We start from the raw sequence: 23,201 nt of genomic DNA on the forward strand, positions 1-23,201 counted from the left end.
AAAACATTTGTATATTTATGACCTAGTCATTCCGTACCGTACCGTATAAATCTTATTATGTATAATTTGTAATTTAATTATAAATATACAACCGAAAAACCGCAATCTATATTGAAAATATAGAAATAGGTAAAAATGTAAACGCAAATGCACACATTTTACACCGTCCGTCCGTAGTATAATATGATATAAGTAAATAATAGACACACAGACATGTTAAACGTATAACATCCACCTTATTGCATCAAAGTCGCAAGTAAAATTTTGCTCAGACTTAGAATAAAGATTGTAAATTTTTGAACGCAGCCCAATACGTTACTCTGTGAACGTACACAGGTTAGAATTTTAGTTGTCAAGTCAATGTCAAGTGTCAAACCGACCGAGTAAATTTCAGCGCAAGGGCACATGCCGTATAAATTTTAATTTATTTGAAATGTAAACAATTTAAAACCGTAAAGCTGAAAACCGCAATACCTAATGTAATTAACAGGAAAATGTATATCAGTACACAATAAGTTATATACACATAGCCTACAATGTAAGTAAAACCAACCATGCATTTTATCCTTGCTCATGTCTTGTAAAAAACAAAATATTCACATCTTTTATGTAGAAAAGAATCCCGAATATAATATACCGTTTCAGTCCGAACTTACCGGCACCAAGCAGGGATGAAATGCTCATGGACAATACCGTGTAACTTTTTTTTTACCAAAGCTAATAATATTATACTGTGTAAAATTAACCTGATATAAATATCTAAGTAAATAAAATATATCCTGAATCCAGATGATAAAGTAGGAACCCGTTTGTAAACAAATGCACCAGTACATGCACCATTCTCTTAATTTTTCCTTGTATGTATCTACATGACCTGTGAATTTTTACCAGGTAAAAATTCTTCTGCTGAGGGGGGAGAATGTAACGAGCCGTTACAAACCAACCGTCCAACACACCTACCCTCACACCGCAGCCACAAGAGCGCCCGGCGTGTGCGAGACGAGGCGGGGCACCACACAGACGACTCCGGAGAATACAAGGGGCGCGGGGCGACCCGCTTATAAATAGCCGCCGGACCGCCGCTAGAACACCATTCGCCACCTCCTATTCCGACGAGTGATCATTCCGTTCCCGAGATCCCTCCCCGCACCCGTATCTATTCAAGTAATCTATTCACGCACACTAATCTCACAACACCGGTCTCCCCGCGAGGTAGGTTGCTCAACGGACCGAGGTCTCTCGGATATATGGATGCCTGGGGTGCCTAGTTTAAAGCATCCGTATACCCGACTAGACCCGACACAGTGGGCTGCCTAATTAGCGGACCGAGGTCCCCCGGATACGTACATGGATGCCTGGGTTGCCTAGTTTAAAGCATCTGTGTAAGTACCGAATAGGGTTTCGTTCCCGTGTTCCCGGGAATTCCCGTTCCCGGGAATTCCCGGGAAATTTGTCTTTCCCGAAACCGGGAAAAAAAATTAGCATTCCCGGGAATTCCCGGGTTTGATTTTTAATCGATTCTATGCTATATTTTCATATTTATTTATCTGTTTCTCCTACCTTAAACCAAAAAAAAATATCGCAAGCTTGTCGTCTACGATCAGAAACTCGGTTTTGTTGTAAATTATTGGAAAATCATACGTGTTATTGTTTTTGCGCAGCTGCATTGCAAAGATAAATGACTCACACAAATTATACGTGACAGTACAAATATACCTAAGCAGGAACTGTTCTTTTTTGATGTTGGTGCGGTGACAAAGTAATCTGAAGAAATATGGCACCAACTTCAAAAAAGAACAGTTCCTGCTTAGGTATATTTTTGTACTGTCACATATAATTTGTGTAAACCTTAAATTATTTCTTACATTTTAGTGGTTTTTTGAAGTCGGTTTTTTAATTTTTTTAATTATTATTTTAGTTTATAGTTTTTAGTTTATTTGCAATAATTTTTAATCAAAAGTAAGATGCAAATGATACCAAAAAGTCCTACTAATCAATACGAATCATTCAAGCCTAAACACGAGGTAGTTGCTATACACCGTTGAGGAGTTCCCTTGACTACCTTCCGTTTCCATCATCAGATCAGCTCTAGGTCACCATCATATTTTTTTGTTATAAGAACTATATTTACGTTCTCAATTTCATTAGAATCGGTTAATATGTGTCCAAAATGGAAATTCATACCCTGTTTTTACCCCTTTACCCACCCTTAGGGGTGAGATAAAATTCTGAAAAAAATGGGACCACCTGGGAGCTCAACCCAATACAACAAAAAAATAATTTTCAAAATCGGTTCATAAACGGCGGAGTAATCAGTGAACATACATAAAAAAAAACCCGACGAATTGAGAACCTCCTCCTTTTTTTGAAGTCGGTTAAAAATTACTATCGCATAGAAAAAACCAAAATAAGAAGTAGGTTGAGCGAAAATAGTTGAATGAATTATTTTTTCTAAAATATTACCTCAAGTGTAATAACATTTCTATTTTAATTATATGTCATAATAAAATTTCCAAATTGTTTAATTTACAATGATCGCACAAAGGCTAAGCATCGCTATACAGCGGGGTAACGCGGCCAGCGTCTTGGGTACCCTACCCGACAGTGGCAGCGATCTGGCCAGAATTTTCTTTTTAGTTTAATTTTAATTTTATATTAGTTAGTTTTAGTTAGGCATTAATAATTATAATTTAATCAAGAAGTAGTATATAAAATTCTCTTTCTTCCCGAAAAAAAAATACAATTAAGAAAAACAAATGATTTGGCATGTAAAACAAATCATTATAATTTTGGTTGTTAATTTATCTGACTGATGCTTTTTTCTACCTATACGAGTGATAAAAGTATATTTGATTTAATTGTAAGTGTTTTTATAGACTTTTAATACCCGAAAATAGCAAAAACAAGCATCAAAAATAAATTCCCGTTTCCCGGGAATTCCCGGGAAATCTAGAAAAAAATTCCCGTTTCCCGGGAACAGAAAAAGGTCGGGAAAAACGAAACCCTAGTACCGAACTATACAATCACCGAACACACACCGGCCTTCAGCCACATTCTTGTCGACACAAATACACTCCACAAACCCTGGAACAAGTCCACACGCACCACCGGTATTCGCCCGACCTCCTGTACCCTGTATCCTTCCCCTTATTAAGATAGGAACATCCGCGTAGGCCCCTTCAGGGCCCGACCAATATAAATATCAATAATCGTGATAAGTATTTGTGCATTTGTGTAGTGTGTTAATATTAAGTACGTAAGCTGTAAGTACCTTAGATATATAAGTTAACTTGATTGTAAATAAAGCGGGTCCAGTGCCGCCTCAATTGTGTTACACTAATTAATCGGCATTATTAATTCTCACCCCGTACACCTACCGAGGTTATTTCCCTCCAGGGGCCTCAGGATCAAGATCAGGGTAGTTAGGACCGCTTCACGGTCATTGTAGATCCCCCAGGCGACCAGGCACTCCTTCAGAGGCCGGCGTCAAGCTGAGCTAGTCTAAGACCGCTTCCCGGTACATATTAATTGAGAGTTATTAGGTAGGTACCAGCCCTAAGCACTAGGGACGTTAGTCATAAGGGTAAGTATCACATTACAATATAGCACCCAACCCCTACTCTCGGGGAAGGCCAGGCAGGTCGATTCGCCCAGGGGTCGCTCCCCGGTGACCCAGACCAGCTCCTGCCGAGCTGCTACATTACAAACATAAAATAAAAATAAAATAGATGGCGATGAGATGGCGCTAGAGTAAAACCTTTATTACTACTACTAACTCGTGATGCTCACAGTACCGCATTTTGTGTTCGTTTTAATGACCGGCACTGGATTTGATTTCTTTTGAGCAAATACAAAAATCCTTGTTAGTTATTATTCTGAGGTCATGTACTGAATGTAGCATCTGTTGATAGAAATAAACTTCGTAAACACGACACTATTGTCAAAGTCATTAGCTGTCAGTGTCAACTGTCAAACAGTCGGTTTCAAAAATTGTCAACAATGTCATAAAAGTTTGTAAAGAGAGGAAGTGAATTTATAATTACTTTATGCTTTTTAAAATAATTACTATTTGTAAAGTAATGATTGGGTAATATTTTTAACATCCTACAAGTCACTCTTTTTACAGCTGTGAATTATGCGCAGAAGAGGGCTCAATTTGTTATGATATTAGCTTATTGTCTTGTGGAAAGTTGTTGAAGTTATTTCCCCACTGGAAGACTACTGTTTTTATTGAAAAATGGACGGTGGGGACTGGAGAAATAGTATAATAAATCAACTGCACGTCAGGAACAGACGAGAGACCGCGGCGTTTCAAGATATAGTTGCATTTCGTAAGTAATTATAACCTCTTCTTTTATTTATCTCTTCTTTGTCTTGGTTTGTAGTAAGCGAAAGTTCCAAACTTATCTCTAACATTTATTTGCTTGCTCCATGTGCGCAAACATGAGTTTATGAATAATGTAGGTAAGTATTGAAATTTCTAATCTATCTTTATGACTCTTGTTATTACTATGCCTACCTGGTGAATAATGATAGTTACATAGCTAATAGCTGGAAACAAATACTTACACATCTATTCTCATTGGTTTATTTAGTTAACCTGATCTGTAAATATTCATAACCTCCTAAAACACCTAAATAAAATATGTAGAATTTGCTCAATTGCACATGTTACAGTCACACGGTCACAGATTTTTGCAAAGTTAGTTATTCCTTCAAAGCAACTAATAATTTTATACTCTTCCATGATAATATGTAAGTATAAGTTTTCTACTTTATTCTAATGAATTTTCCAGAAAGCCGCCTCTTTGACAATGTAAATACTCTGAAAAATGAGAATCTGCAACTCACCTTACAGAATGAAAGGATACGATTCAGTGGAGCCGACAGCATACAACCAGGTTAGTATTGTTATTACAATATTTTTATGTACAAAATATTCTGTATAAGTTCCATTCATATTGAAGATAATTATTTATCCATTATCATGAACTGTAAAGTTAATAATTATCTTTCATGAAATAAAATAGATAAGCACTCTATTCTCACCTACACAGAATATCTGTTCTCGTTCTTATATGAGGCAAATATGAAGCCAGTGCTGGCAGCTAGTATTGACTTTGTGTAAAGTCTATCACTCAATGAATTTCATACCAATGTATCAATTTTAACATAATCAAGAATCTGTAAAAAGAGCTTAGAAAAAATTGGTGATAGTATATTCTTCATCTATTTTGTATTTTTATGTGCTGTTATTTAAATCTCTTAAAATTATTTTATGAATTTTACAGGTGGCAGCGGAGGAAGCAATGAGAAGATACAAGCGTTGGAACAAAAGATCTTAGCTCAGCAAGAAGAGTTGACCTCTCTGCACAGACGCAGAGGGGAAAGCTCACAACAGATCATAAACCTTAATGACAGAGTTCACGAGTTAGAGAAACAGGTCACAATGAAGGATGTGACGTAAGTCTTTTATAAGCACTCCTTAGAATATATTATGCAAAGCATCCCATGTTTGATTCCTTGCCTCTCTGATGATAATTGTGATTGCTAAAAAAAGGCACAAAAATTCATTATTGCTTTAGTAGATCATCTTTGAGTATGCAGTAAGTAATCAATCATCAATATAAATTAATTTGTTTGCTCTTCTTGGTAAAGATAATTAATGATTGTTGAAGAGATAAGATAACTTGGTCATTATTACGGAGAGGAAACTACCATTAAATAATGTTAAAATAGAGGCAGTTCTCAGAAGAAAAATTAAACATTTCATTTTAATATTTTCATAATGTCTGGGGGAACATTTTATCAGCTTTATCTATACTAAAAACACTTTCATCAATATAATATGATCGAAGCAAAAAACATACCAAATACAAGGCAAGTCTTCTAAACTTCTTACGAGTATTTCGTATTTCACAAGAAATGTAGCCCTCTATATTTAGTTATAAACACTAGAGCAGGACTAGCTTTTATCATGATCATCATCATCAGCCCATAGTCGTCCAATGCTGGACATAGGCCTATCCCAAATCCCAACACACTCACTCTCACGCCCACGCATTAAGACTTAAGTATACACATAATTAACGACAAAGTGGGTGTCGACACACGCCTCTGCCTACCTTGCAAGGGACTATAGTAGTATGAGCCTTGAATGTTTATTTTATGTATTGTATTTACACAGCATTGCTGCAAACGTTAACTGCCTCTCTTGATTAGCCATGCAATTTATCTTGGAAATACGGAGGGATCATATTTCTAGACGATTTTAATTACATAGTTGACTTCCGCGTTGCGTGTTTTGAAACTATACAAGGTCAGAACGCACCCATAGTGTACTAGCACTGTATAGTTTCAAGTGAAAAATAATAATATTTTACTTGAAAATATACACGATTTGTGCGTACTAATCGCGTATACTTTCAAGTTGGGATTTACTGAATCGTTCTTGAAAATATACATTGCTATTACGCACATTGCTTGATTGGCGTACTTGTCGCATATAATTTATACCTACATGCTGATTCTGATTTACTTAACTATTTCGGTAAATGTACATGACTATAATTTACTTGTTCTGCCTGTCATACCAATATACCTAATGTTAATAAATAAAGACGAACAAGCTCTAATCTGATTGATAAATTGATATTTACAGAAATCATATTTGCAAGTAAGAATACTAGTATCTTATAATTTAAATGAATTAAGAGTAATACCTACTACAATCACGAGCAATGAAAAAGTTCCAGTGACAATAGCTCCTGAACAGAAAAAACTAGTTTATGACGCCGTCGGCAATATTAAAGTACATTTAACATTTTTTGAGCATCAAAATATTATTATAACCACCTAAAAACGAAAATTTTGATCAAATTATAAATTAATTGTCTTAATAAATTGGGGTCATTTGGTGTTGACTTTTTGCTACTTGGACTTATTCATTGCTCGTGAGAGTAGTAGGTATTAATTATACCCTATAGACCTATTACAGACATATTTTTTATCAAGTTTTGAATTCACCGTAATTGTCTTTTATGAATTGTTCTATACCCTCTTCTGAGATCATTTTTACTATTTACTTACAACAGTTCTACAGTTTAATTTAAATCAATTTACTCTTTAACTGTACGATGTAAACTAAAACACGTTACGAAAATAATGGCAAGTGCGGAATGATCATGAAATGTTTAGAAAGCAATAGACTTATTACTATTTCGCATGAAAGAAAGAGAGAGCAACAATTCAACATGACTACCTGGTAACTAATCACGTATAGTTTCAAGTGCTCGCATTGCTGCTTTGCACTTGAAAATGTACACGATGAGTACGCAGTGGTAACTGCTGCAGTATATTTTCAAGCCATAATTTTGGCCTAACTTACTTGAAAATATACGCGATTAGTGCGTAATGGCCTTGTATACTTTCAAGTAAAATATGGCACCATTTCAATTTGAAAATATACGCGAGCAGTCCCAACCTCTGCGTTCTGGCCTTGTATAATTTCAAAACACGCTTCCGCGTTCTATGATTGTGAAGACGTAGTCTTGCAAACAAGCAATAATACATATATCTGCAGTTTGGTAGGGTATCACATGTAGTAGGTTCATTTTAACTTTGAACAGTAGTGAGCGATATAATTGGTATTTGATATAGGTACCTAATTACATCATTTATACATTTGACCACGACAACAAATTTAATCGTGTCCTTTTTCAGTAAATGTAGTCATATTTTACTTGCCTTCACTAAAATTTATTTCACAACCATTAAAATACAACTCTGTCTCTAGAATTTCAGAGAACGCCGCCCTGCTAGCGTCTCTCCGAGCCGAGATACAGATGTATGAGACGAACATGGCGGAGCTGCAGACTCTGAACCAGGTCATCAGGGACGAGCACCAAGCACTGCAGATAGCGTTTGCCGCACTAGAAGAGAAGCTTAGGAAAATACAGGTGATTTCTTAGTTTATTTATAATATTTTTTCTTTGTGTGTCGGTGATAAACAGTAATAATATGTGGGGACATCTCACACACGGCCATCCGCCACCCGACCCTTAATTAGGCAGAGTCTGTAATATGGGTATCGGACAGCCGATATATTATCTACATTGATGGATACCATAGAATAACAAGTACTAGTTAGTGCTAGTACTCGTTATTCTATGTAGATACATATTAATGCTTTTAAACAAATATCTGTCCCGGCCGGAAATCGCACCCGGGACAGTCGGCATAGCAGTCAGGGTCGCTACACCATACAGTAGTAGTGGACTAGTGTTTATAACCAAGGTGAAAGGATTAGCCAGTCAGATTAGCGTCAGTCGCTGACTTCCCAAGATTCCGGACGTATATAAAATACTCCCAATAATATAGGTATTATTATATTGATTGAGTTTTGAAAGTTAGATATATTTTGCAAATTTTACCGCGCCGTATTTGTGTATGCAGGACCTAAAATGACGTAACTTTTCTATAATTACTATGCGTAGGTGAAGTTATTACCTTGTATTCCTATTTTGGTTTAAAGTTCTTTCATATTTTACGGTCTGATCGTCTTTTACATTTTAGTGTAGTAAGTAGGTAGATAATCTGTTTTGTAAACACATATACGTTTAGTATCTGTGAAGTGGTATTTTTGTAGTAAACATTGATCGCTTTCATAAACAAACGTGGATCGGTGCGCTTACAAACATGTCCTGAATATATTTTTAGTTTGTCTAAAACTCTCTTAATCTGTAGGAAAAAGTGGCAGCAGTAAATTAATAAAATCTTACAAAGAACGAACTCATAAGCAAAGGGGTGATGCTGGGATGGTAGGGGTGGTGGATAGTAGGCTTTGGGTGGTTACTAACCGGTTTGGTGGGAAAATTAATCTCACATTGTAAAAAAATGTTTCAACCTCATATTACGTTTTATCCATTCTGCCGTGTTATTGTTTATGCAAATAAAATATTCTTGGCTTAAATATTGCCGTTGCTTTAGAGCAGTTTTATTTTCATGGAATTGAAATGTTTATAGCGTAGCATCATTGGAGATTATGGCAGGATGCCAACACAACTGGACCTTTTGTTCAATATATTCAGCGTGATTCTTTTTTTGCAAATTGTAATTGCTCTTGTGTTTACAGTTATTGATAAGCCAATGACACTCGAATTCTCGAATCAATGTCATTGCTTTCTATTTACACGCTTTCTATAATAAGGTAAAATAAAGTATAATAAGGTAAAACTTTGCAGAAAGAGAATGGCACAACTAATAGGAATTTTATCCTGACTTTTCCAAGGGAATCCATTTTAAACGACGCAATGTTCAAAAAACCTAGAACCTTTTACTGGAGCATTTTCGTTAACCTTTAACATTTAGTTAACCTTTGGAAAAGCCTAACTTATATCTACTATACTATTCTTGGTGAACCTTCAATATGTTTGTGCGCCTGACGATAATTTATAGTTCATCCTGTACATGAGATCGTATGAGCTTAGAGCTTATAGTTTTTATATTATATGAAGTGTTTGTATCACCATCGCAAGTGATCGCATTTAGTCTTGAAGGAAAGTTTCAGTGTGAACGATATACGTCATTTCCTTGTGTACCTAGATAAATCTGTATTTACGTTACTGGATTATTGAGTGTGCCTAGTGAATGTATGTGAAGTTTTGTGTTTACGAAGCTAAATAATTATGAGTAAAATAATAAAGATTACGAAGACCGTCGTTCAAACTAAGGTGATTTATTTTAACTCACTCATTCGCACATATATAATATTTAAAAAATTTGGAAAGCTCTTTGGATCATGAGAATTTTTAAGAGTGTTTAACATCAAATAATTAGACTTCTACTGCACTGATAGTACCTACTTACAAATTATCCCCCTTATTCATAAAAAAGTTACTGGACGTATTAGCTATTGAACTGTTTTGTCACTCTCTGTCAAAGAACAAATTGTTCTCTGTCAGACAGGGACAGAACAGTTCAATAGTTAATCCGTTCAGTAACTTTTTTATGAATAAGGGGGTAAGTATTTACCCGTGAAATATTTATACCTAAAATATATATTTTCATCTGATTCCAGGATGAAAACCGGACGTTAGTGGAGCGATTAATAAAGTACAAGGCAAAAGATGCAGACAAAATGAATGAAGAAAATGAAAACTTTGTAAAGTAAGTACTTAGAACTTGTTCAAGATGAAAGTACAAAACGTGGTAGTATTTTGGTAGTTAATGCATGAGTAATACTTCTTTAACTTCTCTTTTGTAAGTACACTTACGTGCAATAAAAAAGTTCCACCTGCCATTGACGTTGTATCGTCGTTGCATGAATGAAACTTTTTCATTGCTCGTGAGTGTAGTATTTTGTATTGATGGGCTTCCAAGGAAAGACTCCTTATAATTATGATATTTTACTCGTATCGTATTTCTTTTCTTTTGAGATTTAACCGCGATCACAATTTAAACCTCCGTAATTTCAATAACTACCTACCGGATCGCATCGGTGCGACCAAAATATTATAATGATGTGGAAGCTTTTGAAATAAGTCAATACAAAATATTAAAAAGTATTGCTTAGTATATCGATATCGCTTGTAGGTGTAGGTAGGTAGGTAGGTAGTGTGTAAAAAGGTAAAGTAGTAAAGGTTCATATCGTTTTGTTATTTCATTACACACGCGGGCGATTATTATTAAAAAGTTTATTTATTTATTCTTCATTGCACAATTTAAAAACATAAAAAGTTCTACTGACAGCTTACCTAGTGGATGGAACTTTTTCATTGCTCGTGAGTGTATAATTATACCTAACCGAACTATGTGACCTTTTTAGATTACACATTTAGTTAAGTAGGGTATGTGGCTTAATTTGTGTCATATTATGCACTTAATTAATTTCTCATGATGACTGGTGATATCTTTAAATTCTCTTATTTATTCCCATAGTATTACTTTAAGTATACATCTTACATACTGTTCAAAGACACATACTATGGCTCCCCCTGATTTTATTAAAAGTTTAAACAAAAGGCCTTTGGCAAGACGTTAATGTTAATTGAAAATGTTATTCTTTTTTATACTATTATTGTACTTTTTGAATCAGTAAGCCCTTTTGTTTAACCTTGTCTCCTCAACTCACACAGTATTCAAACATACATCATGAGAAAAATACGCACAGTAAATTACAAAATGCATTACAATAGTGTTAATTATGTACCCAGCCACAGTAGAAACAGCTTACAGAAAGAGATAGGGCATGCCGTGTGTCTCGCTTCAGCAGCAAGCTGCACCACCATGTTTTTTTCGTTGCTTTTTTGTTTAATTTGTCCAACAGGTCAAGCCCTACCGCGTTTCTGATCAACACGTTGGGTAGAGTTAGTTTTGGGTGAGTGATGTCATAATCCGATTGCGAATGTGCGTGCTTCCGGCATTGTGGCGTTTTGGATCTGATTTTTACCCTTTTTGCATACTCTTGCTCATTGAAATTCAATTTTTTGTTTCAACTGCACACTTGAAACTGACTCATAATAATTGTTCTTTCTCACTCTAACCGATTGTCATGTGTTTCCGATTTTTGTCTGCATTGTCGATCTGTGTGATGTTTACAGTTGTAGTTTTGTTTCGGCAGGTATAAGAGATACATAATATTATCTTAATGTGGTGTTCTACTCTGTAAGTTAACAAGGGAAACATGGTTCACTATTGACTTACATTTTATCAAGTATTTCATTCCATGAATCATATAGCAGTTACAATGTCAACGTGAATTTTCCTGGCGACACTTATAGTACAAAATGTTCTATTAGTAGCTAAGTACTGTACCTTGCCATACTCACATAAAGCGTCATTTATTCAAACATCACCTTTTTTGAATAGAAATTAGAATCTATGACGAAATGGAATGCTAATACCTCTCAATAATCACATGTGATACTGTGTATATAAAAATAATTGCCGACTGAAATAAATGATATGAAAACAAATGCAGCGTCCACCGCGTGATGTGTGACGCATTTGCGGAATCTGAAACTATTCTTGTCCGAAGCATCTTCCGATTTATGTAGCCAATAAACCGTTTTACTACAAAATTATGATTTGCGTTGAGTTATACACTGTGTTCTATAAAATTGTATCCTTCACCATTACCACTTCACTTCCATTTACCTATATGTTACAAAACTAAGCCAATTTTTTTCGATGTTACTTAGTCTACACTTTAAAGCATCATTTAGGCCGTTCCGTGGAGGAAAGCCAAATCAAATACCTATTAAATTCATTCAGGAAATGGCCTTCAAATTCTCACACACATAAAATTATATTAAAGTGTGGCTGTCGTCAAGCCATTCATTACCTAATTCTTCCTACCATCTGTTTTAGAGCGAAGATTAAATGATAGTTCTGGCAAATTATTGCACATAAACATATTAATTCAAATTTAGTAGCAGTCATCGTTTATATACGAGTAGCATGCCAAAGAAATAAATATAATTAATAAAAAATGCCTTGAAACATAAAAAGAATGGCCTAAACCTGGCTCGATGATATTTGGTATACCTACATATGATATGAGTAAAGTATAAAGGATATTAAATTCATATTTTTATATACATATTTTGATCGGTGCACAGTTCTCTGTTTTTAACGCGTTGTAGATCGCTAATTTATAGGTGATGTTTAATAATTGGCGGTGCAAATACACTGCCGGGCAATGAAAAAGTTCCACTCACGAAATTCCAACAACAAACGAATATTTTTTTTTTCAAAAATTTAATTTAAAATTCGAACAAAATATAACCGATTTTAGTTGGTAATATCCTAATGCTTTATTAAGGGCGGATTCGACCAACGTCGAGTAACTTTTTACTCACGAGTAAAGTACCAGTTACTCGCGAGTAAGCAGATTTTGCATTCTACCAAACCTGAAACCAAGATAAGTAGCTTATCCCAAGAATAAAATGTTATACCGCCAAAATTGACCGTGTAACGAGCTTATCCGAGAGTAATTTTGTAATGGCGGCAGCACATCAGCTGATTAGAAAACCGTCATAATGACATATAAACACATCTGTCAAAACATAAACAAAAGTACAGTTCTCCCATATTAATAATGCGCATGCAAATCTTCGCAAACTGTCGTATTCCCGGAAACACCCGAATCATTGAATTAAACAAAGCAATTGCATTTTGAACCTTGTTCGAAAGAAATAGTAGTCAATATCATGTGATACATAATCGAAAACAATTTGGGCGGTCGGTGGCTGTCACCGATCAGTCAAGGGTCTCAAGGTCAAGATCAATATTACTTTTGTGGAATTATAAAGAGCTGCAATTACACATCGTTCTTGTTATTTTTTTCAAATGTGAATTTAATTTCAACTTTAATTATTGTTGACGATGCCATATTATGAGGCACATTTAAGAATAAAATATACGTCACATTGATAGACTTCACTTTGCCAATAAAGCCACACCCAAAAGACCAAGTTTGTAATTGTAATATTATTGTGAATGATCAGCGCTGTAAATACTTTTGAACTGAGATTTTAATGTAAACATGTTTATTGATGTTTCATCAATAAACATGTTTAGAAATAATCAGTGCTGTAAATACTTTTGAACTGAGATTTAAAAATTTTAATATAAATCTGTGTTTGAAATCCATTTCTCCTTATAATATAAACCTTGTGTTATTCAAACCTTCTTTCATCCATCTTTACATCAGCTTCAGTAAGACACTTGAAAAGTGCCTACTGTAACATTTTCGAAGTAAATTTTAATATTATGGAATATTATGAATTATCGAATCAAATTTCGTTACTGATAAATCAATTATCTCTTTTAGCACCAATTACATAATTCTACTAAAATTTCATGAAGAAAATGCACTTAACCACTCTAAATACATAATAGTTTTCTAACGCTCGGGAATACGACCGTTGCCGAACAATGACGAAGATTTCTATGTGCATTATCAATTTTGGGGAACTGTACGTTAAAAGGCAAAGTCTCAGAATAACAACAGCGAATAAAATATTAAAACATAAACAATTTCATACTTTTATAATCTATTCAAACTAAGTTGGCATGTCATTTCTATTGCATGCTTTGAAACGCAGCTATTTTTATTTTAGTTGCATTACAGTTTCGTTCCTCGTTCATTCAATTTAATCATGGTATAACTTGGTAGAATGCAAATGTACTTATCCTAGATATTTACTCGCGTATAAATTTTATTCCGGTATAGTTATTCTCGTGTAACGTGACGTTTGGACGAATTCACCCTAAGGGCGGATTCGGCCAACGTCGAGTAACTTTTTACTCACGAGTAAAGTACCAGTTACTCGCGAGTAAGCAGATTTTGCATTCTACCAAACCTGAAACCAAGATAACTAGCTTATCCCAAGAATAAAATGTTATACCGCCAAAATTGACCGTGTAACGAGCTTATCCGAGAGTAATTTTGTAATGGCGGCAGCACATCAGCTGATTAGAAAACCGTCATAATGACATATAAACACATCTGTCAAAACATAAACAAAAGTACGTTAAAAGGCAAAGTCTCAGAATAACAACAGCGAATAAAATATTAAAACATAAACAATTTCATACTTTTATTTTGTATTTGTATTTATTTATTTAAGCAAAATAATCCTTAAAAACTAATATTTACAATATCAGCCAAACAACTGAGCTGTTTATCGGCTGGTAATACTCCCATTTATGTTACACTAAACAAGTACCTACTTAAGTTATAATAAGTACATGCATATTATAGCAACTTATGTAGGCAATTACAATTAACAATTATGTTTACTTACGTTTAAATAAAGATGCTCGATTTACAAAAGGTGTTCTAGTATACAGTACATTACATATTATTATTAAACTACACAGTTTCTAAATTGTTCAGTAAAAATTCTTTCACACGATTCTTAAACATGTTTTTGGATGTAGATCTGAAAAACTCCGCTGGCAACTTGTTATAAAATTTCGGCACTAAGTATTTGAATAATCTTTCACCATAGTAATTAGTTGGTTTAAAGCATTCAATAAAGTTTTTACCTATTCTTCTTTTATTTGTTTTACTTGGGTTTTGAAATATGAATTCTTCCGCTTTAAAGTGATTAATCGCAATGCTATAAGTAACTTTACAATGTATAGGTAGTATTTTACAGTGTTTAAATAGTTTATTGTAACATCCTTTGCAGTCTCGTTTTGCTTTACTACCAACTAACATTTTGAGGAATCTAACTTGCAGGTTCTTGATTTGATTTAAGTTTGTTTTGAAAGTGCGTCCATAGGTCATTAACCCATAATCTATAAGAGAATCTACAAGTGCAAAATAAACCATGTATAAGGTTTTTCTGTTTAAAACTCGCTTAAGCTGGTGAAACTTACATAACAAATATCTCATTTTCTTACAAATCTCATCAATATGATATTTCCAATTAAGGTTTCTATCTATGACTAATCCAAGGTATTTGAAAGTAGATACAAATTCAATATTATCACAACAACATACTTAATAATCCATTTAATATAATCCATTCAAACTAAGTTGGCATGTCATTTCTATTGCATGCTTTGAAACGCAGCTATTTTTATTTTAGTTGCATTACAGTTTCGTTCCTCGTTCATTCAATTTAATCATGGTATAACTTGGTAGAATGCAAATGTACTTATCCTAGATATTTACTCGCGTATAATTTTAATTCCGGTATAGTTATTCTCGTGTAACGTGATGTTTGGACGAATCCACCCTTAATGTACTTCAATGTTGCACAAGACGGCATTAAGCTAGCCTTTTCCGTTTAGAAGTAATTTGGTGCTTTTCTCAGTGGAACCTTTTCATTGCCCGTGAGTGCATTAAAGATCAAATTGCGTCTAGTTATCACGTCAAGCAATTAAATGTATAATAGCCATGGTAATTTGCTGCATTGCATTGCTGACTGCGTGTAAATGCAGCTTATTTTAAGGATCTCTGGATATAAGTGTTGGGCAAGTAAGGGTTGTGCAATGTGCATGGTTTGTGCTTGCAATTATAACCTGTGAATAAAGAAACAATATGAAAATGGAGGCCATTTTATAATTGGAAGGATTATATTGTTTCTTTATACACGGGTGGGCATTAGCAATAATATGTGTCATGTTTTAAATTATTATGTGCATAGCTTGGTTTGGTTTCTTCTTCAATTTATAATTTTAAGTTATATTTATTATATTTTGCTTGCGATTATATTATTATTTTCGTATACGAAAATATGTTTAAATACAGACATCATTTTTACTTACACGATTCATAAGTCAATACAGCGTCTATGGCATGCCACATAATATTTGATCATAATATTCTATTCTGTTCAAGTTATTATTTACATAACTCAATATCTAAATCATGCGCACAATTTCACCACCAACATACCTAGTCTATTTAAGAGTGAAACAAGCATAGTCCTTTTACACTGTGGAAATTGGCAGCACCCAAAAATATCAACCATTTTTTGTTGTTGTGAGTTACTACTACCTTCTACCATGTCATCTGTTGCAGAAAAAAGGGTGAGAAAGTCCGCAAAGAGTTGGAAGAAGCATGCAGAGAAGGCGGCAGTAGAAGTAGCAGTGGGTCGGGGGGCAACGTGACTGTGGATGACATAGGACAGAAGATTCTAGAATCCATCCCGTACTACGCCACGACGCTACCGACCAAAGTTGCTTTACGATTTGTAAGTACTATTGCGAAGTAGTCTGATTAGGATTAGTACAGGTTTTTTTTTAATGCAAACATTAATAGAGTAGGTATGTTTGTGGTCATCTTGTAACACATAGTGACTGAAAAAAGTCCCTGTTTTACTCTGTTAGAGTATATTTCTTTAGAATGGGCCCGAGGCACGACATTCAATTTATTCTCAGCTAATTTTATGTGTACTACCATGCATAAATTATATCGATATTAAAATTGCGCTTGTTAATTATAAGAGTTTATTAATAACGTTAACGTTAATAAATGTAAGAGTAAATAGACTTAAAAAGGGCAATAAGCCACACACACTTAAACCAGAACTTTGTACACAGGTTGGAAATAACTGTCACTTAATAGAGGTAACTAATTGGTGAGATTCATTAATGATAATATCAGACTGTTGTATCGTCACCTCAGAACTAATGACAGCCATAAATGTAAACCAGTCTATTACTTACACCATACTGTTTAGGCTTTTGGTGATGGTCTACCTTCCTTAGATTTAAGTCTACTTGTTTATGTGCATATGAGTCACCTAGCATAATCTTTAATTGGAAGTGCTTTGGAGCATATTTAGGCTGCAAGCCATTTAGCATAAGCATAAGCTTTGCAACCTATTTAGACTGCTAGCAATATAGCACGAGCTTTGGACCTACACTAGCGTTAAATATCCACCAACATTTTGCCATGATGTAAGGATAAGGAAGATACTTCTACATCTGTCTGGCGATATCATACTAATTACCCATTCCTTCATACACGATTTATAAATTATACCACGGATAAAAAGTATTATACAGTCAAACTATAAAGTCCTGACATCAAAGAGTGCGATTTTGCTAAGACTTTTTATGATCATCAGTTATTTACTTATTTTTACATAAATTTTAAAAATAAAATACTGATTGACTGTGGATTTTTAACGGATTTGTCCTTTAATAAATATAACAGATCGATTAAATAAGATCTTAAACAATTAGTTAGGATACACTTCCGTTTTCACGACGTTATAGTTGGACTGTACGTGACATGGTGATTCCTATTGAGGAACGAGTCAAAACTATTAACAGCGCCCTCTTTGAACAGTGTATGAAAGATCTATGCTACATCGTGTGGATAATCTGGATGCCGCCATCGTTGGCTGAAAGAAAACTCCATCGCAATTTAGGCACATCATTTTATATAGATAAATTTTATCAGCTGATTTGAACTATATCTTAGCGTTTTCAGGAACCGGCCAGAAAATTAAGATCCGTTTTAAAATCATTTTACACCTATCTTACATAACTTTAAACTGAATCAAATGAATGAAAGCTATATCTATGTTGCCTAATTTCATTACCAACCATCACCATCGGATGCACCAATTAAAGTTTTGGCAGTTCTAAAGGTTGCTTCAGAATATTTCCGATCATTGTACACAACTTGGACTAACATCATTATGCGGGGTTTACACTGGCAATAAAAAAATGCAGTAGTCGATTTTTGCAAGGGCGTAACCATAAAGGCAAGCTTCTGCAAGTTTTTCGTAAAATATAATATGAATTTGTGTATTTCAAAAGACGACTTATTAAATTTAATTGCCAATGCAAACCCAAATTACACGAATAACCTTATATAATACATATATACTCTCCTGATGCCTCAATATAAAGTACTAATGTAAATAATATAATTTTTAGGACGCCCATGACGGTGAAGTAAATGCTGTAAGATGGAGTCCCACGGATAGAATAGTGGCGACGGGAGGTGCCGATAGGAAGGTCAAACTGTGGGACGTGTCTAAATGTAAGTAAAACAAAAATAAATATACTGACAACGAACAGTCACGATTAGCATGGGAGGCTCATCAGTCGAACTGACGTTATTTATACAGGTAGCCGACATACTCGTATAGCTAACAGACATCTTCCAAGCTGAGCCACTGAGCTGAGCATGCCTTTCTTGGTCTCATCCATGCACTACTGGTACACTACCGGCTAATTGTCTTTAAATTAGTCCAGCGGTAGTCGGTTTATAAGAAGCCTTTTGTGACGTATACCATAGGCACATCTTGTTTAGGGCAGTCAGTGATTGACACTAACATGACTGGACAATCCTTGCACCACACGCTTAGAATAATGTTTATAGGCAGATATTTCCTGCTCAGTACTGCACTTTAACTTGCAGATTTGAACACCATAAATATGTTATTGTTCTCTAACTAACTTTTTTTTCTTTCTTCCATTAACACCTGAGTATTTTTTTTTCTTTCTTCCATTAACACCTGAGTATTTCCCAGTGGGCACATGCGACTGCAAAGGCACGCTAGTGGGGTCGAACGCGGGCGTGATGTCGGTGGACTTCGACTCGACGGGCGCGTACCTGGTGGCCGCCAGCAACGACTTCGCCAGCCGCGTGTGGACCGTGCAGGACCAGCGACTCAAGGTAGGATAGTTATAACAGTCGCTAGATGGCGCTGCAAACAAAAGAGCGTTGGTAGGCTCAAATGCGCGCGCAAAAAGTTCAATTTTCATAAATTTCGCCTTTTTCAACCAGAGACTCAAGATAGGATAGAAAGACACGTAATATCTGGATATCGGTGGAATTATTCCAGTGCCTAGACCGGAGAAACTATAACATTCCTCAATGTGTAAAAACACCGTCTCATCGCCAATAGAAACCGTCGTAATAAGTCGGCCCTAGATGGCACTGCAAACAAAAGAGCGCTAGTGGGGTCAAACGCAATGCGCGCGCAAAAAGTGTAATTTTTATAAATTTCACAATTTTTGAATCTTTTTATGTGTATCTAAATGCCGCATCTTACGGCCCAATTAACAAAAACAAAAGCGTAACGTTAATAACATTAGAAACTAGCCCATAAAATCGTATACGGGAACAAGTCGCGCCACTAGATGGCGTTGTACACAAAGGCACGCTAGTGGGGTCGAACGCGGGCGTGATGTCGGTGGACTTCGACTCGACGGGCGCGTACCTGATGGCCGCCAGCAACGACTTCGCCAGCCGCGTGTGGACCGTGCAGGACCAGCGACTCAAGGTAGGCTAGTTATATGTATAAATAACAGTGGCCCCTAGATGGCGCTGGAAACAAAAAAACGCTGGAGGGGTCAAATGCGCGCGAAAAAAGCGAATAAGTTACTTACTTTTCGTAAATTTCGCAATTTTGTTTCTTGCGAAATGCTTCAAATGTGTCTAAATATCCACGTTTTATCTGCATTTTGCGGCCCAATGAACAAAAACAAAAGCGCAGCGTTAATGACATTAGAAACTAGCCCATAACAAATAAGTCGCGCCACTAGATGGCGTTGTATACAAAGGCACGCTAGTGGGGTCGAACGCGGGCGTGCTGTCGGTGGACTTCGACTCGACGGGCGCGTACCTGGTGGCCGCCAGCAACGACTTCGCCAGCCGCGTGTGGACCGTGCAGGACCAGCGACTCAAGGTAGGATAGTTATATTAATAACAGTAGCCCCTAGATGGCGCTGCAAGCAAAAGAGAGTTGGTGAGGTCAAATGCTTGCGTAAAGTCTTTAATTATCATAAATTTCGCAATTTTCATTCTTTATTTGTGTCTATAAATTTCCACATTGGATTACCGCCCTATTAACAATATCATAAAACGATGCGCGTGTTAGTGACATTAGAAACTAGCCCATAAGATAGTCAGAACAAGTCGCGCCACTAGATGGCGTTGTACACAAAGGCACGCTAGTGGGTTCGAACGCGGGCGTGATGTCGGTGGACTTCGACTCGACGGGCGCGTACCTGGTGGCCGCCAGCAACGACTTCGCCATTCGCGTGTGGACCGTGCAGGACCAGCGACTCAAGGTAGGGTAGATATAACAGTCGCTAGATGGCGCTGCAAATAAAAGAGCGCTGGAGGGGTCAAAATCGAGCGTATATAGTTAAATTTCGCATTTTTGTTTCTTTATTTGTGTCTATATGAAGTAATTTACTGCTCAATCAACAATATCATAGCGCAGCGTTAGCACCCACCAAATCTAGCCCATAAAAACAGTATGAGAACAAGTCGCGCCACTAGATGGCGTCGTACACAAAGGCACGCTAGTGGGGTCGAACGCGGGCGTGATGTCGGTGGACTTCGACTCGACGGGCGCGTACCTGGTGGCCGCCAGCAACGACTTCGCGAGCCGCGTGTGGACCGTGCAGGACCAGCGACTCAAGGTAGGGTAGTTATAACAGTCGCCCCTAGATGGCGCTGCAAACAAAAGAACGCCCACCAGCGTTCGTTGCCAAATGCGCAAGTTTTATGAATTCCACAATTTTGTTTCTTTATTTGTGTAAGGGCAGTATATACAATATCGTAAAATAAAGCGTGTCGTAAGGACCAGAGACTTAAGGTAATAATAGTAATATTTAATTAAATAGTATGTGAGGAAATGTCAAACACGGCCATCGGACGATATTTTAATACGAACTAGATAGAACTGACACTCAAATCCAAAAAAAAAACTTCTCGACAGATAGCACAAGTCATGAAAAGTGAGTTAGTGGAAATATGCATTTTGCAGTCAACAAAAGGGATAAGTAGCCCCAAGGCCAAACTGTTTGATGACCCACCTCGGAGAAATATACTTACTAGGTTCATGTGAATAATGCCTTGTTCTTGCTCAAAACATGCTTTATCCTCCAAGCTTGTTAATACTAATATTGAATACCCATCGTGATGTATTATTTCTAATAATAATTTATCTAACAACTCAAACCACTTGAATATTAACCTGGGGTCTTCGTGTAAAATCTATTACAGCAGCAATAATTTTCTATTAGTGCAGTGTTGAAAGATAATTTAGTAGTATAAGAAAATCTATTAACTATTCCCATTACAACCAATTTGGCGTTTACAATAACTACCGAAGTATCATTCTTAAAGAAAATTGCAGTAGCTGAATAGATGTAGTATAAATAAAATATGCTTATCGCTATGAGAACATCTTTACACCCCACTTAGCGTTAAGAAGATGCACTATTATTGTAAAAGCTATTTCTTTCACCAAGAGTGTTAGGTTCTGGTTTAGAATTTTACGCGTGAACAAACAACACGTATTATCGTAATCAGATCGTGAATTCACACTTCACGATCTTTTCAACGAGATAGTTGTTTCGTTGCATCTTCCGTGAGCTGTGGGAGAAGTGAAGTGGGATATAAATCGCGTTTGAAAGTTGGCTAAAATGAGTTTAGTCATAACAATAAATTCATAGGTACTTACCGATTTTGAAATACCTACATATTTGTCTTTCTACATACATATATCTAAGGCCTTTCTTATTAAAGTAACTATGGCGTATCCATCCAGAACACAAAAAAAACTGTGTTGTTATCCACCCTTGGTGGAACCCTCCGGCTATATACCGAGTGTACTTATACAGGATGTCCCAAAAGTCAACGTCATCCCTTAAAGGGCTGATAGGTCAGCTCATGAGAGGCCAGAATATCACAATATGACCTGAGTAAAAACTCGATAATTTTCGAGATATTGACACTTTTATAAATTTGCTGAAAATCGGCACCTAATTTTAAAAGATTGCTCATTTAATGTAGTTTCCAAAATGGTATGAAACGTTGCTATTGTTTCAATTAACAAAAAAGTTATTGCTATTTTAGTACAAAACGACCTCGGTGTAAAATTGTTTGAAGGAAATTTATCTGACTGAATTTATTAAGGATAAGTCATGTTGGAATGAGTAAAAGTAAAATAGGTGGTGTGGCCGGGAGTGGGAAAAGAGACAACGTTGTCACAGAATAAAAAAAAACTCATTTTGAGTATCTTTCTCGAGAAAAGTGGACTATAGCAACTCCACATTTCCCATAAATGTAGCACATGGTAACGTACATTCCTGAGTAGTGCTAATGTGTGATATTGTACAAGTAAAACGCTTACACGTGTACATTGTACACCCACAGTATCCAAAAAAGGGACAGATCAGTTTGTCATTAACATACCCTCTAATTACTTGTTATTTATTTTAAAGTTTAAACAAAACAAAACTCTCAAAATAATGATTATGCCCATTAATGAGTATTATTTTTTGCTGATTATGTACTTAATATAATAATGTGGTGTTATAATTTTGAGAAAAAAAAATAAAAGTCAATAAATGATTGTTTTTTTTAAATAACGTGTAAAAAACGCAAAATATGTTTTATAAGAGTTTGCTAAGTTTTTTCTTAGCTATTTTTGCGTCATCTATGTTGCCACGGCTGACCCCACCACCTATTTTACTTTTACTCATTCCAACATGACTTACCCTTAATAAATTCAGTCAGATAAATTTCCTTCACACAATTTTACATCGAGGTCGTTTTGTACTAAAATAGCAATAACTTTTTTGTTAATTGAAACAATAGCAACGTTTCATACCATTTTGGAAACTGCATTAAATGAGAAATCTTTTCAAATAAGGTGCCAGGTTTGCGTGGTATATTTTTTTTACAGTACGTAGAGTCAAAG

General features: G+C 35.7%; 2 protein-coding genes and 1 long non-coding RNA gene across 6 annotated transcripts in view; all 3 read left to right on the forward strand.

The window, feature by feature from the left end:
* The first annotated feature begins 469 nt into the window (after nucleotides 1-469).
* On the forward strand, nucleotides 470-929 carry LOC125488657. The gene is made up of 2 exons (XR_007266392.1): nucleotides 470-538; nucleotides 892-929. It is a non-coding gene; the product is annotated as an uncharacterized LOC125488657 (long non-coding RNA).
* A 3,058-nt stretch (nucleotides 930-3,987) lies between these two features.
* On the forward strand, nucleotides 3,988-19,190 carry LOC105383884 (autophagy-related protein 16-1). 3 transcript variants are annotated; one of them, XM_048621647.1, is made up of 10 exons: nucleotides 3,988-4,331; nucleotides 4,797-4,901; nucleotides 5,292-5,463; nucleotides 7,796-7,958; nucleotides 10,079-10,167; nucleotides 11,327-11,377; nucleotides 16,541-16,712; nucleotides 17,062-17,088; nucleotides 18,412-18,517; nucleotides 19,011-19,190. In XM_048621647.1, exons 1-10 carry the CDS (start codon nucleotides 4,238-4,240, stop codon nucleotides 19,163-19,165), a joined length of 1,134 nt encoding a protein of 377 aa, XP_048477604.1. In that variant the 5' UTR covers nucleotides 3,988-4,237; the 3' UTR covers nucleotides 19,166-19,190. The 3 variants fall into 3 exon arrangements, with proteins under 3 accessions (XP_048477604.1, XP_048477606.1, XP_048477605.1); XM_048621649.1 differs by lacking the exon at nucleotides 11,327-11,377; XM_048621648.1 differs by lacking the exon at nucleotides 17,062-17,088 and having other exon boundaries at nucleotides 19,011-19,187.
* Nucleotides 19,191-20,082: 892 nt separating this feature from the next.
* The window catches only part of LOC125488616 (autophagy-related protein 16-1), a 155,182-nt gene continuing 152,063 nt past the window's right edge, over nucleotides 20,083-23,201 (forward strand). The window contains exon 1 of one of the 2 annotated variants that reach the window (XM_048621653.1): nucleotides 20,083-20,171. Coding sequence is in view for 1 of the 2 variants with exons in the window: in XM_048621652.1 (XP_048477609.1) it covers nucleotides 20,818-20,913 (96 nt within the window). In the remaining variant the exon portion in view is untranslated. Of the gene's footprint in view, nucleotides 20,172-20,772; nucleotides 20,914-23,201 lie in introns of those variants that run through there. The other variant, XM_048621652.1, reaches the window with a different exon arrangement.

Source organism: Plutella xylostella, chromosome 6 (assembly GCF_932276165.1).
Source record: "Plutella xylostella chromosome 6, ilPluXylo3.1, whole genome shotgun sequence".
Taxonomy (NCBI): domain Eukaryota; kingdom Metazoa; phylum Arthropoda; class Insecta; order Lepidoptera; family Plutellidae; genus Plutella; species Plutella xylostella.

What these genes read in the sequence shown, in the direction of transcription:
- LOC105383884 (XM_048621647.1), top strand. Translation starts at nt 4,238, where the DNA reads ATGGACGGTGGGGACTGGAGAAATAGTATAATAAATCAACTGCACGTC. An exon ending in AGCCGACAGCATACAACCAG is followed by an intron (nt 4,902 to 5,291) that starts GTTAGTATTGTT and finishes TGAATTTTACAG; the next exon opens with GTGGCAGCGGAGGAAGCAAT. An exon ending in ACTGTGGGACGTGTCTAAAT is followed by an intron (nt 18,518 to 19,010) that starts GTAAGTAAAACA and finishes AGTATTTCCCAG; the next exon opens with TGGGCACATGCGACTGCAAA.